This window comes from Heptranchias perlo, chromosome 37 (genome assembly GCF_035084215.1).
Source record: "Heptranchias perlo isolate sHepPer1 chromosome 37, sHepPer1.hap1, whole genome shotgun sequence".
Classification (NCBI taxonomy): Eukaryota; Metazoa; Chordata; class Chondrichthyes; order Hexanchiformes; family Hexanchidae; genus Heptranchias; species Heptranchias perlo.
In genome coordinates this window covers 2,565,827-2,584,588 of record NC_090361.1, presented here as the reverse complement: position 1 = coordinate 2,584,588, position 18,762 = coordinate 2,565,827, and the positions used below count along the sequence as shown (strand labels likewise).

At 46.4% G+C, this 18,762-nt stretch overlaps 2 protein-coding genes across 3 annotated transcripts in view; one reads left to right on the top strand and one right to left on the bottom strand.

Annotated features, from left to right (window-relative positions):
• dnmt1 (DNA (cytosine-5-)-methyltransferase 1) overlaps window positions 1-5,959 on the top strand; it is a 47,173-nt gene extending 41,214 nt beyond the window's left edge. For both annotated transcript variants that reach the window (XM_067972967.1, XM_067972968.1), the window contains exons 31-34: window positions 1,788-1,951; window positions 2,487-2,603; window positions 3,256-3,346; window positions 5,588-5,959. In XM_067972967.1, coding sequence (XP_067829068.1) covers window positions 1,788-1,951; window positions 2,487-2,603; window positions 3,256-3,346; window positions 5,588-5,625 — 410 coding nt within the window. In that variant the 3' untranslated portion in view covers window positions 5,626-5,959. The remainder of the gene's footprint in view (window positions 1-1,787; window positions 1,952-2,486; window positions 2,604-3,255; window positions 3,347-5,587) is intronic.
• A 2,128-nt stretch (window positions 5,960-8,087) lies between these two features.
• LOC137304385 (suppressor of SWI4 1 homolog) overlaps window positions 8,088-18,762 on the bottom strand; it is a 56,255-nt gene continuing 45,580 nt past the window's right edge. The window contains exons 13-18 of the mRNA XM_067972963.1: window positions 12,964-13,068; window positions 11,952-12,138; window positions 10,119-10,226; window positions 9,618-9,754; window positions 8,795-8,901; window positions 8,088-8,175 (exon numbers count right to left, since the gene is read on the bottom strand). Of these exons, the coding sequence (XP_067829064.1) occupies window positions 8,160-8,175; window positions 8,795-8,901; window positions 9,618-9,754; window positions 10,119-10,226; window positions 11,952-12,138; window positions 12,964-13,068 (660 nt within the window). The 3' untranslated portion in view covers window positions 8,088-8,159. The remainder of the gene's footprint in view (window positions 8,176-8,794; window positions 8,902-9,617; window positions 9,755-10,118; window positions 10,227-11,951; window positions 12,139-12,963; window positions 13,069-18,762) is intronic.

Below are 18,762 nucleotides of genomic sequence, written 5' to 3'. Positions count from 1 at the left end.
GCATAGAGTACACAAGCAAGGAAGTTATGGTAAATCTTTTTTTTAAAAATCACTGGTTAGATCCCAGCTGGAGTATTGTGTACGATTTTGGGCACCACACTTTAGAAGAATGTCAAGGCCTTGGAGAGGGTGCAGAGGAGATTTACCAGAAAGATACCAGGAATGAGGGACTTAGTTATGTGGAGAGACTAGAGAAGCTGGTCTCATTCTCGTTAGAGTGGAAATTTAATGGAGATGCTCAAAATTTTGAGGGGTTTTGATAGAGTAAATAAGGAGAAACTGTTTCCACTGGCAGGAGGGTCGATAACCAGAGGACACAGATTTAAGATAATTGGTGAAAGAACCAGATGGGAGATGAGAATTTTTTACACAGCGAGTTGTTATGATCTGGAATGCGTTGCCTGAAAGGGCGGTGGAAGCAGATTCAATAATAACTTTCAAAAGGGAATTGGATAAATACTTGAAAAGAAAAAAAATGCAGGGCTATGGAGAAAGAGCTTAAGAATGGGGCTAATTGGGTGGCTCTTTCAAAGGGCAGGCACGATGGGCCGAATGGCCTCCTTCTGTGCTCCATGATTAAGGATTAGTATATCCTTTAGAATTAGTACACAGATTTTTCTTTGAGAAATCAAGATTAAAAAACCAGGGCTAATAGTGCAGGACAACAAAGTAGAATAGCATAAAAAGACAGGCTGATTCAGAAAGTAATGATTTAAGTAATACCAAACTCGAGTTTTCAAAGCCTAGAGATTTTAAAGTGGTGGAAGACAAGTTCCACAGCTCTGAAGTCCTGACTAAGAATGAGTTAGAGTAGGACACTGCCGTGAGCTTTGATCAGCACTCTGAGGATGCAGGTTGTGAGGTGGTGTATTCACATTCAAAGGGGAACAAGAAAGGAAAATTAAGGGAAGCACTAAACATAACGATTTAACAATAACTTGCATTTATATCGCACCTTTAAAATAGAAAAACGTCTCAAAGGCAAAGGAAAAAATTGGGTGCCGAGCCATAGAATGATGATATGGATGTGATGGATGAGTGGAACTTGGTATAGGACAGAATACAGGCGGCAGAATTTTAAATGAGCTGAAGTTTAAGACAATGGATGATGGGAGGAGAGTTGGAATAGTCAAGTTGCCAAAGCATGCATGAGAGTTTCAGCAGCAGATTTGTTGAGGTAGGGACCGAGGTGGGCGATGTTGAGGGTGAAGTAGGCCGTCTTTGTGATGGAAAAGATTACAGGGTTGGAAGCTCAGCTCGGTCGAATAGGACATAAACTGTCTGGCTCAGCCTAAGAAAGTGACCAGGGAGGAGGATTGGTTTAAAAAAAAAGTGATGACACTGGTTACATGGGAAGTTAGACGCAAGGGAGAGAGATCACCAAGAAAACAGCTTTTTCTTTCCATTCCAAGAATGTGAAAAGTAACGTTTTTCATGGGCTTTATTTTCATGAATTCATAATTGTGCCTTCCTTATCAGTGCAGATTTCTCCAAGCTCCCTTCTGCAAAAACATAGTCTGGTTTAAATGTCCCATTTTGTAGTGTATTGCCTCTCTGTCACTTGGGTCTGTTGTTGAATTTCAAGTTGGTTTCAAATAGAAATTTTTGTAATCGTTAAAAACTTATTAAACTTTGCAATTTGTGTTTGAAATTACTTTGGTGTACTGGGTCTGTCTCCTTTCTTTCTCCCTCCCGAACACTGCCCTCCCCTCTACAAAGATTGGAGACCGCAGCACGCAGGGAATTACCAGAGCGGAATTGATTACAGCTTGTATTTTATTTTGCAGGTAAACAATGTGACTCAGCTGACAGACAGTTTAACACACTCATTCCTTGGTGCCTACCCCACACTGGAAACAGGCACAATCACTGGGCTGGTCTATACGGTAGACTGGAGTGGGATGGATTTTTCAGTACTACAGTCACCAATCCTGAGCCTATGGGTAAACAGGTAAATCGTGGTGGTTTCTACTCAATCTCTTCATGCAACAATTTGCTGACTGGTAATCTCTGGCTTGTCGCTATCACCTTATTTAAAACAAACTTAGTGAGTTGCCTTGATGGCCCATTGGGTAAAGGCACCACCTAGTGTTGTGTGAGCCATACAAACCAGATGGTCTTGGGTTCAGTATCTGGTCTCGGCTGGGACAGCAATAGGGCTGCTACTGTCGGACTCTGACTCCTGGGTAGGAGGAAAATTAGTCCAGGCTCCTCCTCCTGTTGACTTCTTACTGACTCTTGCTTAGGAGGTGCACGTGAATGTTGGTTGAGAAAGAATAGGCTCGGATATGGTGCTATCTGTCTAAAAACCCACCAACATTCACCGTGTTGATTCTCACATGGCAACTTGGATGCAGTACAGGAGGGCTTTTGGTTGCCTGCGATCTCCCAGCATGATGGACACCTACAGGAGAGGAGGGAGGGAAATTGGGGCAAGAGCTAAATAATATTTTTGACTGAATCTAATGTAACTTTCTGTGTCCTAGGGTCGTGTGCTACATCCTGAACAGCACCGTGTAGTGAGTGTGCGAGAGTGCGCACGCTCCCAGGGATTCCCAGATACATACAGGCTCTTTGGAAATGTACTAGACAAGCACAGACAGGTGGGTGTTGCTGAATTTTTTACTAATCATTAATCTGGAGTTGGAAAATGTTTGCTGAATGATGCGTGGTTAAACGCTGTCTAGCAGAACAGCTCTTGAGGCAGCAATTACTGACCATGTAGAGGCTGCTTATCTCCTCGTTGAAACATTGTGCGGTACTGACGCACTGCTCAATTTCTGGCATATAATCCTGCAGGGATATTTGCATATCATGCTAGTGGCAAGAAATGAGTAGCACTGTCGCAATTTGCTGGGATCCTGGAATAAAACTAAATCTTTCTATAGTACTTGCCAGCAGGCTAGTTTAAGAAGAGTGATCTTGTTGCTAATCTTGTCATTGGCAGAGGCTTAGTAGCAAGTCGTCTGGCTGCCTTGGTAACTGGTGGGTGGTATGTTGGAGAGAGCCCGTCTCCTGCCATTGGATAGCACAGTATGTTGACACGGCAACAGATACCTTTTGCAATTTGTACGGCAGAGGAAGTTTTACAAATAATGTAGTCGGGGAAATGTTTGCCGCATATGAGCCGTGTTGCTGTTACATCTCGCCCTGAAGCTGTAGCTTTTATTGTTGAACGCTGTGGCAGCATTGCAAGCTTTGTATCGTAAGGAAGTCTCTTGTTACTAACTGGTTGCTGTGTTTTTTTTTAAATAGGTTGGCAATGCAGTACCGCCTCCTCTGGCTAAAGCCATCGGCATGGAAATTAAACTGTGTATAGTTGAGAGGAAGAAAGCGAGCACAGCAGGTAATTGGCTTAAAATGTGCACAGCTGAACACATTTATTTTATATCGTACCCTGCTTTCAAAGCTTTGTGGTCTTGCATCTTTGAGATGGCCTCTGAGCCAAAAGGTTGTTGGTTCAAGTCCCTCTCCAGAGGCTGGAGCACATAATCCAGGCTGTCACTCCAGTGCAGTACTGAGGGAGTGCTGCATTGTTGGAGGTGCCCTCTTTTGGATGAGACGTTCTCTCGGGTGGACGTAAAAAATCCCATGGTACTGTTCAAAGAGTTGGGGAGTTCTCCCCGGTGTCCTGGGCCAATATTTATTCCTCAACCAACATCACTAAAAACAGATTATCTGGTCATTATCTCATTGCTGTTTGTGGGATCTTGCTGTGTGCAAATTGGCTGTCACGTTTCCTACATTATAACAGTGACTACACTTCAGAAGTACTTAATGGGCTATGAAGCACTTTGGGGCGTTATGAGGTTGTGAAGAGCTCTATATAATTGCAAGTCTTTCTTGTATGAACTGGGTCACTTCCTAGCCATGTGTCAGATCTTGCGGCAATGTGCAGTGGTGGCCTTGTTCACTATTAGCAAAGGCCTATCTTTTTCCAAGATGTTATGGAATTTACCCATTGCTAGAGAATTGCCCCCTTGAGACAAAATTGAACCTTCATTAAATTACGCCACTTTTTTAAATTAAATATTCACAGTAAATAGAAATAGCCCCTAGAGGATGTGTGACACCAATCAGCCAGCCAAGTGTCTTGGTGTAAATTTTACCAGTGGTGGGAATAAACGGTTTGCTCCCTGGACAACTGGTGACCTGTGGTTTGGGCACAAATCTGCTTCTACTTCTCTGTTGCTTGAAAATAACACTAGTGGCTACTCTCAACCTCTGTGTTGAGGTCTATTTCTGTGCCATTGACAGTGTGATTATCCTTGAACTGTGTGAGTTTCACTCTTGGGGGTGCAATTACTGTGTAATCTGGAAACGGTGGAAGACTCTGTTCCATATCTGAGGCTCTGGAGGTAAATGAATATTCAGCTTGGCTCAGTTGGTAGAACTCTTGCCTGTCAGCAGATTGTGGTTTCAACCCCACTCCAACACTGGAGCACACAATCTAGCCTGAAACTCTTGTATCCTTTTGGCTGAGATGTTTAACCAAGATACCATCTCACTGTTCTGGTGGTTTGTGTGGATGCTAACTATCTCCTGGCACTATTCCACCAAGAGCAGGGAATTCTCCTGGTAACTTAGCCAACATTCGTCCCTCAAACAGATTAACTGGTCCTTCATATAGTTGCGGATTGTGGGATCTTGCTTTGCACAATTAGCGGCATATTTGCTTCACTGCCCTTCAAAGTAATTCACTATGTTCAGAAATTTTAATATGATGCTGTATTTTTGAAATGTCAGTAATTGGATAATACATCCCTGACAGCATTTTTATTCACTTAAGATTTATTTTGTGGGCTGTTTTTATTAGTTACTCATGCAAGTTGCACAGTGCAGACTAAAATACGAACAACTACAGGCTTGTTCCCAGCCATGGCTGCTCTGTACCCAACAATGCAGAGGTTTCAAAAGCTGAGTTACTCTTATCTCCTCTCTCATGGGAAGGTCTTTGGCTCTGCTGAGCACTTGCCTGTGGTATGGTGATACAGGAAACAGTGGATGTGAAACTGGACACTCCACAGTGACTTCAACAAGCCCATACAGTGCTGTGTTAGCTGGAGATAAAATGTACAAATAATGGGGATGTGTGAGCTGTGCAATGACACGTGATGTGAAATGCTGGAATGTGGATTTGAACCTGAAATCCCCAATCCAATATTGAAGGATCAGTTAATCTGTTTGAGGGACGAATGTTGGCTAGATTACCAGGAGAATTCCCTGCTCTTGGTGGAATAGTGCCAGGAGATAGTTAGCATCCACACAAACCACCAGAACAGTGAGATGGTATCTTGGTTAAACATCTCAGCCAAAAGGATACAAGTTTCAGGCTGGATCGTTGGAGTGGGGTTGAAACCACAATCTGCTGACAGGCAAGAGTTCTACCAACAGGTAATGAAGGCCAAACATTTCCCTAATAGAATGGTCTATCAGCAATCCAATTACCCAGACCTGATCTTTTGGGTATTATGGGATGCAGGGGATTGAGAGAATGGGGCGAACAAGGATTGGGGGTAGAAAAAAGTTACCAAAACAGTCACAGACACAGGTGTTCAGTTCTTAACCACTCTTCATTTTCTAACAGAGCCCATCAAACCAGAGACCATGGACACTACCAACTGATTCATCTCCTTGAGCTTGATGTCCCCACAGAATCTTCACGCACTAAATTGAGGGTAAAAAAAAATAGACGAGATTCCTGTGAATATTCAGTGAAGCGTCGTCCTTTTTAACTGGCTGGCATGGAGTTGCCAATGAAGATGTAACATTGTTTTTAGTTAAGAATGAACATTTTCTCTTGATTGTGCAGTGCTGTCATGCATTGTGGATTTTAACGTGGTTTTAAAATGCACAGTATTTGAATAATTGCCCACTTTCTGCAGTGGTAATTCATATGTTTAATAAACTTGTAGTTTTTATATGTTGTAATATTTCTTCCAATAAATACCTTTTATTAAGTGGAATGCTGCAGTGTCCTAACTACGTGTTTATATTTAGTAAGGTGTTTTGCACATCTTATTTCTTAGCCCCAGCCCTCTAAATTGTTGTGCAGGGTCTCAAGTCCTGGAGACTGAGAAACAGGGTGTTTGGCTGTAGCTTATGCTCCAGTGTAAGAAATAGGACGTCTGAAATGAGAATAGGCTGTCTACCCTGACAAGTTAGTTCATTCCACAGATCACCTGCTATCCACTATTGTGGAGACTGTCCAAACTTTTTTTTAATCTCTTGGGAAAAAGTTCTGCAAATGTGCTGCTGCTCTCTCCAAAAGTAAATTAATTGAAACTGGAAGGAGTCCATTCAAGTTCCTGTCTCCTGCAACCCTCACCCCCCACCTCCTCATGATTCAGCTGGCTGCTTATTCCATGGTAGCAGCAGCACAGGAGTCAATGTGTTTCATAGAGTATTTAAACTTTTCTCTTTCTCCCCCCCCCCCCCCAATTTTTCATGTGAGCCAAATTCTAATGCTGTCCTTCATGTCCACACCTAGCTAGGATCACAGGAGAGCATCAGGAGCAGGAACCTTAACTGACTTTTCCCTCCCCAACGAACAGTAATCAATTGTATCATTTTCATCACCGCCCCATTGAGATCAGCTAACTCGGTGTAACTGTGTAAATCTAGCATAGGTTAATGAATTGATTGACATACTAGAACTGCACAGCTTTTCAACTTAATACTACTTCCTTCCACTACCAAATTTTCTCCCAGCTTTCCTGAAGGTGGTGGCATGGTGGGGTGTGATGCCGCTAGTACCAGTAACCCTCACACAAGTGACCCTTTGTGTGAAGACCCAGATTGTTGACATTACAAGGAATTAAATATTTTGTTACATTAAGTGCCTGCTACTTAACATTAATTGTCTTGCATCTGTAAATAATGTAGTCACTTCCTGTCAGTTACCATTATAAATTCCTGTCTACAATTCTAATAGAAACTGCCTCTGTAACCTTGACACTGTAGCAGCTCCTCAGTCTGTATTAGAGACACTCCTGTACTCCAACCACTTCTGCTTTCCAAATTGAGATCAACTTTGCTATTTAACTATATTTAAAAAAATATCATTTATGAAATAAGGAGTGAATAATTGACTATACCTCTGCATCTTAATTCAATTACCCCCTAACCCTAGTAGTAATGCATAACTGAGCCCACTTTTTCCACATCCATCTGTTGCTGAAATTCTCATCTATGCCTTTGTCACCTCCAGACTTGACTGTGCCAATGCTCTTCTTGGCAAACTCCCATCCTCCATAAACCTCAACTCTGCAGCACGTATCCTGTCCCACTCTCCTTGCTTGTTTTTGGACCCCCAATATCTCCAATTTAAAATTCTCATCCTTGTATTTAAATCCCTTCATGGCCTTGGCCCTCCCTGCCTCTATCCTCCCTCCAGCCCACAACCTCCCCCCTTCAATACAGTTCCTTTGATTCTGGTCTCAACCATTCATCCAGCTGTCTGAAATTACCTCCCTAAACTCTTCCTCCACTTTTAAGCAGCTCTTTAAAAGCTGCCTCTTTGACCAACCATCCAAGTATCTCAGTGTCCAATTTCTGATTATGCCTCAAGTACTTTTGAGACTTTTTCTATAATAATAAAATCTATCACAATGCACTAGAAGCATAACAAAATGGTGATGTTCAAATAAGGAGTGCTACACAGCAAATTAATACAATTTCCATATTTTACTCAGACTACATTTTAATATTTTACTAAGATTTGTTATTAGTTTATCATTACATACATTTGTCAATGTCTCATTTGAAACATTGCTGATTAGGGGCAGGTTGTGCTCCAGATTGTGAGGGAACGGGAGTTTCGCGGGACAGCACGCACCGGAATACAATGCCATGTCGATAGCTCCAGTGGGGCATTAGATACCCGCGAGCAACACTATTCTCTGACTCACCGTGAGATCAACTAGTTTTACTGAACTTTTTAAAAAGTTTTACAACTTCAGTGCAGCAACTTGCACTGACCTGATGGGGGGAGAAGAGATGAACATCTTTCACTGGGTACAAAGGGCAACAAAACACTCTAGGATTCACTTTCAAATGAATCAAACAATAGACGTGGGACAAAAATGTCTGATCCAAAAACTTTATTTGATGACAAGTTAACTGGAAGTTGGTCCATGTTGGTTCAGCTATCAGTGACCTCAATTGTTTGAAGGTCTGAAAGAGAAAAATAATGAAGTACGGTTTGTATCATAGGACAAAACTCACAGATTAATTCAACAGATTCTCAATGGATTAAATTAGTTATTAACTAGAGAAGACCCAGCACCCAATGCATCAGCTGGAAACGTCAATGTGTAAAACTAAAGAAAGAGAATGATAAACAGTTAGGTATTTTTATGCCATTGTTGTTTAAGTGTTTATGTTCTGTACTTTGTGTTAAATGTTTAATTCAGTAGTTGATAGTTAATATTGAAATTCTAAAGCAATTCCCAAAGTCAGTTTTATTCCAGTATTAGTGTTTGTTTCAGTCACAGTGTGTCAACTGAAAACAAGTGAAACGGTTAGTCCAGGGAGACAGAAATCTCCACATGGCAGTCAAAGGGTTAAAGTGCAGCCATGTCACACTCTGTTACATTTTACTGGGTTCCATTAGATACAGCTGCATATGTTTGTACATATTGCAATTTGTGGTCAGTTGCTCTGCCAGCTGGGGCCATTAGCCTGTCAGTGCACTTCATATAGAGACAACACCATCAACCAGCATGTCAAAACTGCTCAGTTACTGGAAAATTCCATGCGCAGTACATATTAGACTAAACATTTCACCACTTACTTGGCCCATTCCACATTCAGGATTAAATGATCGTAACCAAAGCCTGAAACCCCAGCAATGGCTCTGGCAGCATCCTCTCGGCGATGGAAACTGATAAAGGCAAAACCCTGAAAACAAAGCACACATAAAATTTAACAGCTCTGAATAGAGACAGCAGAGTGACACTGACTCTAGAGACAGACGGCACAGAGTGACACCGACCCTAGAGACAGATGGCAGAGTGACACCGACCCTAGAGACAGACAGCACAGAGTGACACCGACCCTAGAGACAGACAGCACAGAGTGACACCGACCCTAGAGACAGACAGCACAGAGTGACACCGACCCTAGAGACAGACAGCACAGAGTGACACCGACCCTAGAGACAGACAGCACAGAGTGACACCGACCCTAGAGACAGACAGCACAGAGTGACACCGACCCTAGAGACAGACAGCACAGAGTGACACCGACCCTAGAGACAGACAGCACAGAGTGACACCGACCCTAGAGACAGACAGCAGAGAGTGACACTGACTCTAGAGTCAGACAGCCCAGAGTGACACCGACCCTGGAGACAGACAGCACAGAGTGACACTGACCCTAGAGACAGACAGCCCAGAGTGACACCGACCCTAGAGACAGACAGCAGAGTGACACCGACCCTAGAGACAGACAGCACAGAGTGACACCGACCCTAGAGACAGACAGCAGAGTGACACTGACCCTAGAGACAGACAGCACAGAGTGACACCGACCCTAGAGACAGACAGCACAGAGTGACACTGACCCTAGAGACAGATATTAATATTAATTAACATTAATACCCTAAATGTCATTACCTTAGACTGGCCAGTGTTCTTGTCCTTCGCCAGATAGATCCTAGAAATGGAACCAAAAGGCCTGAACAGTTCCTGCAGGTCGGTCTCCCGTGTATCCTCCGAGAGGTTAGTGACACGGATTGTCGCGTTGTCATCCGCTGAGGGAAAGAAAGAACAGCCACGTCAACACCACACATAGCGACCCCCAGAGGTCAGAGGTTGAAGAGCAAAGGGACCGCCACCCCCCCTCCCCTTTAATTACACGCCTGGTGACATTCACTACCAAGGCTGACGCGAGTACGAGGTCACATCAGTGGGCAATCGTCACCTGAGGAATCGTACCTGAGTAAGGGAGTCAACATTTTCAGCAGGGGAAGAGGAAAAGCCAATATTGAACGGTTTGCCTCATTTGTTTAATTCTTATACAGATCCACTGCTTCTGTACTTTTTGAAAGATGTTTAATGTTTGAAATAAGGTGGGGAGGGTGGTACATATTATGTAATCGCCCATCGCCCCCTTACCTCTGCGATTAGTCTGCATCGATTCCCCACGCCGATTGGCTCCATCTCGCAAGCTGGGTGGGACATACTTCCCGGTCTTACTCTGAGCTGGTTGGACTGGTTCAGGATCTGGGGGGAGGGAGAAAAAGAATGAAACTAAAAACACACACAGACTCCATCTTTACACAGAAATATGTTCAGTGACTCGGGTCCTGCCAGCACTTCATGCCTTGGCAGAGTATTATTTTTCTTTGCCTTTCTCTCAGACCTGTCATCAGGTCCCTGCTCCTCAGTCCAGCAACTTGTGGCAACTATTCTACCAATCATCCCTCCCCATAGAGATACTCTAGCCTGTGCATTTTATAAGACAAATCTACAACATCCATGAATGAAAATCAGTGTTAAACACACAGCCCGACTGAAGGGGGCACTGCTGCCAGCTGCTGGCCGCCAGTGGTATTGCAGCAAATGTTCCCAAACTTCTCGGAAAGTTCCTCTCTGTGACGGTCACCAGGCTGCGAAAGATGCCGCGAGGAAGGACAGCCCCAGGCTAGCTCCTGCTCCGGAACTTAGTGAGAAAACGGATGAAATCTGCACGTGTTCCCGAGTTAACCATCAGATGGAGGAGGTTTGACTCGGACTCATTCACTATGGATTTCCCAAAAGATCAAGGAGTTTACTCCCCCCCAGTGGCTCAGTTGGGAAGTGAGACTGAGCCACAGACGGTCCTGGGACCCATCCCTGGACTGGGCTGATTGAGCCTAAATTACACTGCAATTGGCCTCAGTGCCCCTTCATTATCCATTGAGCCCCCCCCCCCTTCATTATCCATTGAGCCCCCCCCCCCTTCATTATCCATTGAGCCCCCCCCCCCTTCATTATCCATTGAGCACCCCCCCCCTCCATTATCCATTGAGCCCCCCCCCTCCATTATCCGGTGAGCCCCCCCCCTCCATTATCCGGTGAGCCCCCCCCCTCCATTATCCGGTGAGCCCCCCCCCTCCATTATCCGGTGAGCCCCCCCCCCCTCCATTATCCGGTGAGCCCCCCCCCTCCATTATCCGGTGAGCCCCCCCCCTCCATTATCCGGTGAGCCCCCCCCCTCCATTATCCGGTGAGCCCCCCCCCTCCATTATCCGGTGAGCCCCCCCCCCTCCATTATCCGGTGAGCCCCCCCCCCTCCATTATCCGGTGAGCCCCCCCCCTCCATTATCCGGTGAGCCCCCCCCCCTCCATTATCCGGTGAGCCCCCCCCCCCTCCATTATCCGGTGAGCCCCCCCCCCCTCCATTATCCAGTGAGCCCCCCCCCCTCCATTATCCAGTGAGCCCCCCCCCCTCCATTATCCAGTGAGCCCCCCCCCTCCATTATCCGGTGAGCCCCCCCCACTCCATTATCCGGTGAGCCCCACCCCCTCCATTATCCGGTGAGCCCCACCCCCTCCATTATCCGGTGAGCCCCACCCCCTCCATTATCCGGTGAGCCCCACCCCCTCCATTATCCGGTGAGCCCCACCCCCTCCATTATCCGGTGAGCCCCCCCCTCCATTATCCAGTGACTCCTGCCGGATCGGGTTCACAAGCGATGTTTCCCATGGTCAAAAGCTTCAACACTTTCTAGGCCGACCAAGGATAAAACGACTCGTCAGGCTGATGTGTCAGAGAGGGACCAACTACGCCGGAATTGTACTAATTACTGTTGCAGGAATCAGCACCTTCAGGAGAGACTAACACTCAAAGAATGAAATGCTGGTACAAAGCAGTTACAGGGAAGGGAACATGAATAACACCCCCAGATTACACGCACTGTACAGATAACCCACCCTCCACTTTCGCCCCTCAGGGTCCAGACATACCTGAGCCCTTTTCCTTCTCAGCCGTGGTGAGTCCGAGCTGTTCGGCCAGTTCTTTCTGCATGGGGCCCAGGGTGTCCTTGTACGGGCAGCGTGTGGTCCAGTGATCCCCTTTACAGATTCGACACGACACAATCTTCTGGCCTTTCAGTTTAGCCATCGGGTCGTCCTCCTCTTGATTATTCAAATCCTATAAAAATTAAAGGGGGACGGTTTAGCAGAGGGCAGTCTGCACTAACTCATCAATAGCCTAGCACGGAGTCAGGGGGACAGTGAGGAGAAAGATGGGGGGATTGGGAGGAGGGAATATACTGCATCATTTTGTGTGTTACAGAGCATTTTAAAAAGTTACACATGTAACCTAGCAGGCTTTTATAGGAACAGGAGGAGGCTATTCAGCCCCTCGAACCTGTTCCGTCATCCTATTAGATCATGGCTGATCTGTCCCTCAACTCCATTTACCTGCCCTTGCATCTCAGCTTGTACACGATGTCCCTTTACCTCTATTCCTCCCCCCATTCTACTTACTGTGATTGAAAAACAGCAACAGATTCACTGGAGGGCGTTTGAGGGTTACTGAACCCAACCATGTGCAAGAGGACCACACGCTCGGCTGGTACTGGTCAATTATAACCCGGCTCCCATAAGATATTGAAGCAGGTGATTTGGATTGATACATGGTTCAGAACAGAGGGAGTGCTGCAATATTGGGAGTGCTGCCCTTCAGATGAAACATTAAAACGACACCCTGTCTGTCACCCCCAGTGGATGTTAAAGACCTCAGTGCCCTGGCCAACTCCTGCCTTAATTCTCCACGTGGAGATTCTGCTGCAGGTTTGGGTCAGTACAGTGCTGTCAGTGCACTGTGTTCTTGATACACAACGAGGTTCATGTGGGAGTATTGAGGATAGTACAGAAATGACAGGTCAAACATATCGCAGCTCCAGCGAGCGGTGAGTGCAGTTTGACCTTCTACTTGCCGATCCCAGTGGCCACACCACGTTTCGTGCCTCACCTCCTTGCTGGTGATGAAGGTCATGTACACATCATCACTGACCGTTGTTGTGGCAACATTAGGTCCAGGTGGATCATATTCTGAAGTTCCAAATTTTTTCCAGTTCTGAAAGCAGGTAAAAGACAGTCAGTCAGGGTGGAGTCGTCCAGGGCTCCAGGCTCACCTCTTACCTTGACAATATTCTCCACCAATCTTTCATATCTCTTCTGAAGACAGCTCCTTGCTGGTTTATGGTCCCACGGGCTCTGGCTGCCCTTTGGTCTTGCCTAAATGGCGGCTGTTCTCCTGTAAGCCTCAACACTGACTGGTGGTAGGCTATTCGACTGTAGAGAGCATCACTGCCAAACCCAATTTTCTCTCTCGACACTTTGCAAAGGTCAATGGAGAGTGATCAGGAGCACAAAGCTTGATCAACTGTGGGGCCTTTACCATAGCCCCGCCTGAGACAGGAACAAAGGAAAGTACAGGACCAGAAAATACTCTGCAGTCCATCCGGCCAGTCTCAAAAACGAATATCCCTCTCGAACACCCACTCCCTCGAATATCCACCCAATTCCACCCTGTTTTTTCCACATTCTGAGCAAACCGTTCCACAAAATAACACCCTCTGCATACAGTAGTTAAATCTAAACTGCCTGTGCAGCTTCCTCTTCTAAACTTCAGTCTGTGCCCCCTAGTCTAGGGTTTGTGGCAATCTCCAACATATTATCAGAGTTCGATTTATCTCTTCCCTTCGGGATGTTGGATAATATCTCCCCGAGCCTTCACTTCTCCACCGTACAAAACCCCGGGCTCTCCCACCTCATCGCTCAGGGTCTTACCAGCCTGGCTGCTCTTTTCAGCACTGCCTCCAATGCCTGGACATCCATGCTGAGTACAATAACCAGAATCGTGGATTGTACTCCAGATGTACCCTAGCCCAATCCTACTGTGGAACACCGTGCACTTGCTCTCCATCAATATCCCCAGATCTCTCCCCTCTATTGTCCCCTGCAGCCATTTACATTCTCTTCCTTAGTTTCATTTGTCCACATTAAATGCCATTTGCCACTCATCAGCCCACCTTCCCAATCGATCCAGGTGTCTTTGTACTTTGTTTGCCCGTTCCGTTATTTGAAATTCCACATCCCCCTATACGGTGTCATCTGCAAGCTCAGAAGTGAGCACAGACTGAAGATCAAACACGTAAAATAGACAGGAGACTGGACTCGACAATCTGAGTTACTGGTGGAGCGAAGGGTCAATTTAACCGAACTTTGCGCGATCTTAATTTGAGAAGCATTCTTCACTGGCAAATGATCCAAAACCAAGTGTGTAAACAATGCAAACAACACACACAAACAGTCTGAATAACTCCACATACTCTTACCAAGTAAACAAGCAAACCCTTTTGCCAACAGTTCACCATTAAATGTCCAAGAACATAAGCTTTAAAAAGTCACGTTTGATGAGGATGTGGTACAGAGGGTGATCACTCGTACAGAAACTCACTTTTCTCCGGGCTACAGCTTTTGAAGCTTTTCTCGTTTCAATTCTGAACGTGCGGACAATCTGCAAAAACACGAAGTTTGATATCTTTCAAATAGTTATATTTAACTTCTCGCACGAGCTCATTGCTGGACAGTCAGCTGTTACCAGTCACGCCTGCAAAGTCGAGGTGGGTGTAGGAAGTTGCAGTGTCTTGTACGGTGCCCGATCACTCTTCCCACCCCGTACCACACAACGAATTACTCCTTCCCGGGGACACTGACAAGTGAAGCCCCTTTACTGAAACATCAGGGACTTTAATCGGCTGAGAAACGTACAGCAAAATGAGGGAAGCAGAAGTAAAAAGGCAAGTGAAAGATTTTACCCAAGTTAGGAATAAATAGGGAAAAAACAGGCAACTAGAGATAGAAAAGATTAGATATAAAAAGAGTAAAATTAACAAGAGGTTTTAGGGAAGAAAAAAACAGAATAGGAGGAAAAGGGGATGACCACAGATAACATGTTTAAATTCTAATATTTCTCTAAAAGATATCCTGTGTCATTTCTCATGGGGAGTCCAATGTCTGGACCATGATTGTGATGTTCAGTTGCTAACCTGACCTGTGACTTTAAGGTCACCATGGTAAACCCAGGTAATTGTAGCCAATAGTTATTAAGTGCTCTGGTCAATCAGAGGGCAGCAGTAAGTGTTTGCAGGTTTCAGGCTCCAGGTCAATGGCTAAAATTGAAAGAAATTCAAAGACTGTTCTGCATCTGTAACAAAATGTAATATCCAGAGTATAATAAATGCAAAAGGCAGACATACTGACTAGCTGATTTCCCATAACACTGCTCATGGTAAGTTGGATGATATAAAACTACAGGACAGGAGTGTTACCAGGACAGGAGTGTTATCAGGACAGGAGTGTTAAATTCAATTAATTAATTAAATTCAATTAATTAAATAAAAATCTGGAATTAAAATACTAGTATCAGTAATGATGGCCATGATTGTCGTAAAAACCCATCTGGTTCACTAATGTCCTTTAGGGAAGGAAGCCTGCCGCCCTTACCCGGTCTGGCCTATATGTGACTCCAGACCCACAGCAATGTGGTTGATTCTTAATTGCCCTCTGAAATGGCCGAGCAAGCCACTCAGTTGTAAAATCTCGCTACGAAAAGTCATAATAAGAATAAAACCGGACGGACCACCCGGCACCGGACACGACAACGGCAAAACACCAAGCCCAGTCGACCCTGCAAGGTCCTCCTTACTAACATCTGGGGACTTGTGCCAAAATTGGGAGAGCTGTCCCACAGACTAGTCAAACAACAGCCTGACATAGCCATACTCACAGAATCATATCTTTCAGCCAACGTCCCAGACTCTTCCATCACCATCCCTGGGTATGTCCTGTCCCACCGGCAGGACAGACCCACCAGAGGTGGCGGTACAGTGATATACAGTCAGGAGGGAGTGGCCCTGGGAGTCCTCAACATTGACTCTGGACCCCATGAAATCTCATGGCATCAGGTCAAACATGGGCAAGGAAACCTCCTGCTGATTACCACCTACCGTCCTCCCTCAGCTGATGAATCAGTCCTCCTCCATGTTGAACACCACTTGGAGGAAGCACTGAGGGTAGCAAGGGCACAAAATGTACTCTGGGTGGGGGACTTCAATGTCCATCACCAAGAGTGGCTCGGTAGCACCACTACTGACCGAGCTGGCCGAGTCCTGAAGGACATAGCTGCTAGACTGGGCCTGCGGCAGGTGGTGAGCGAACCAACACGAGGGAAAAACTTACTTGACCTCGTCCTCACCAATCTACCTGTCGCAAATGCATCTGTCCATGACAGTATTGGTAGGAGTGACCACCGCACAGTCCTCGTGGAGATGAAATCCCGTCTTCGCACTGAGGACACCATCCAACGTGTTGTGTGGCACTACCACCGTGCTAAATGGGATAGATTCAGATCAGATCTAGCAGCTCAAAACTGGGCATCCATGAGGCGCTGTGGGCCATCAGCAGCAGCAGAATTGTATTCCAACACAATCTGTAACCTCATGGCCCGGCATATTCCTCACTCTACCATTACCAACAAGCCAGGGGATCAACCCTGGTTCAATGAGGAGTGTAGAAGAGCATGCCAGGAGCAGCACCAGGCGTACCTAAAAATGAGGTGCCAACCAGGTGAAGCTACAACTCAGGACTACATGCATGCTAAACAGCGGAAGCAACATGCTATAGACAGAGCTAAGCGATTCCACAACCAACGGATCAGATCAAAGCTCTGCAGTCCTGTCACATCCAGTCGTGAATGGTGGTGGACAATTAAACAACTAACGGGAGGAGGAGGCTCTGCAAACATCCCCATTCTCAATGATGGCGGAGTCCAGCACGTGAGTGCAAAAGACAAGGCTGAAGCGTTTGCAATCATCTTCAGCCAGAAGTGCCGAGTGGATAATCCATCTCAGCCTCCTCCCGATATCCCCACCATCACGGAAGCCAGTCTTCGGCCAATTCGATTCACTCCACGTGATATCAAGAAACGGCTGAGTGCACTGGATACAGCAAAGGCTATGGGCCCTGACAACATCCCAGCTGTAGTGCTGAAGACTTGTGCTCCAGAACTAGCTGCGCCTCTAGCCAAGCTGTTCCAGTACAGCTACAACACTGGCATCCACCCGACAATGTGGAAAATTGCCCAGGTATGTCCTGTCCACAAAAAGCAGGACAAATCCAATCCGGCCAATTACCGCCCCATCAGTCTACTCTCAATCATCAGCAAAGTGATGGAAGGTGTCGTCGACAGTGCTATCAAGCGGCACTTGCTCACCAATAACCTGCTCACCGATGCTCAGTTTGGGTTCCGCCAGGACCACTCGGCTCCAGACCTCATTACAGCCTTGGTCCAAACATGGACAAAAGAGCTGAATTCCAGAGGTGAGGTGAGAGTGACTGCCCTTGACATCAAGGCAGCATTTGACCAAGTGTGGCACCAAGGAGCCCTAGTAAAATTGAAGTCAATGGGAATCAGGGGGAAAACTCTCCAGTGGCTGGAGTCATACCGAGCACAAAGGAAGATGGTAGTGGTTGTTGGAGGCCAATCATCTCAGCCCCAGGGCATTGCTGCAGGAGTTCCTCAGGGCAGTGTCCTAGGCCCAACCATCTTCAGCTGCTTCATCAATGACCTTCCCTCCATCATAAGGTCAGAAATGGGGATGTTCGCTGATGACTGCACAGTGTTCAGTTCCATTCGCAACCCCTCAGATAATGAAGCAGTCCGAGCCTGCATACAGCAAGACCTGGACAACATCCAGGCTTGGGCTGATAAGTGGCAAGTAACATTCGTGCCAGATAAGTGCCAGGCAATGACCATCTCCAACAAGAGAGAGTCTAACCACCTCCCCTTGACATTCAACGGCATTACCATTGCCGAATCCCCCGCCATCAACATCCTGGGGGTCACCATTGACCAGAAACTTAACTGGACCAGCCATATAAATACTGTGGCTACGAGAGCAGGTCAGAAGCTGGGTATTCTGCGGCGAGTGACTCACCTCCTGACTCCCCAAAGCCTTTCCACCATCTACAAGGCACAAGTCAGGAGTGTGATGGAATACTCTCCACTTGCCTGGATGAGTGCAGCTCCAACAACACTCAAGAAGCTCGACACCATCCAAAATAAAGCAGCCCGCTTGATTGGCACCCCATCCACCACCCTAAACATTCACTCCCTTCACCACCGGCGCACTGTGGCTGCAGTGTGTACCATCCACAGGATGCACTGCAGCAACTCGCCAAGGCTTCTTCGACAGCACCTCCCAAACCCGCGACCTCTACCACCTAGAAGGACAAGTGCAGCAGGCGCATGGGAACAACACCACCTGCACGTTCCCCTCCAAGTCACACACCATCCCGACTTGGAAATATATCGCCGTTCCTTCATTGTCGCTGGGTCAAAATCCTGGAACTCCCTTCCTAACAGCACTGTGGGAGAACCGTCACCACACGGACTGCAGCGGTTCAAGAAGGCGGCTCACCACCACCTTCTCGAGGGCAATTAGGGATGGGCAATAAATGCCGGCCTTGCCAGCGACGCCCACATCCCGTGAACGAATAAAAAAAAAGGACAGGAGTGTTACCAGGACAGGAGTGTTACCAGGACAGGAGTGTTACCAGGACAGGAGTGTTACCAGGACAGGAGTGTTACCAGGACAGGAGTGTTACCAGGACAGGAGTGTTACCAGGACAGGAGTGTTACCAGGACAGGAGTGTTACCAGGACAGGAGTGTTACCAGGACAGGAGTGTTACCAGGACAGGAGT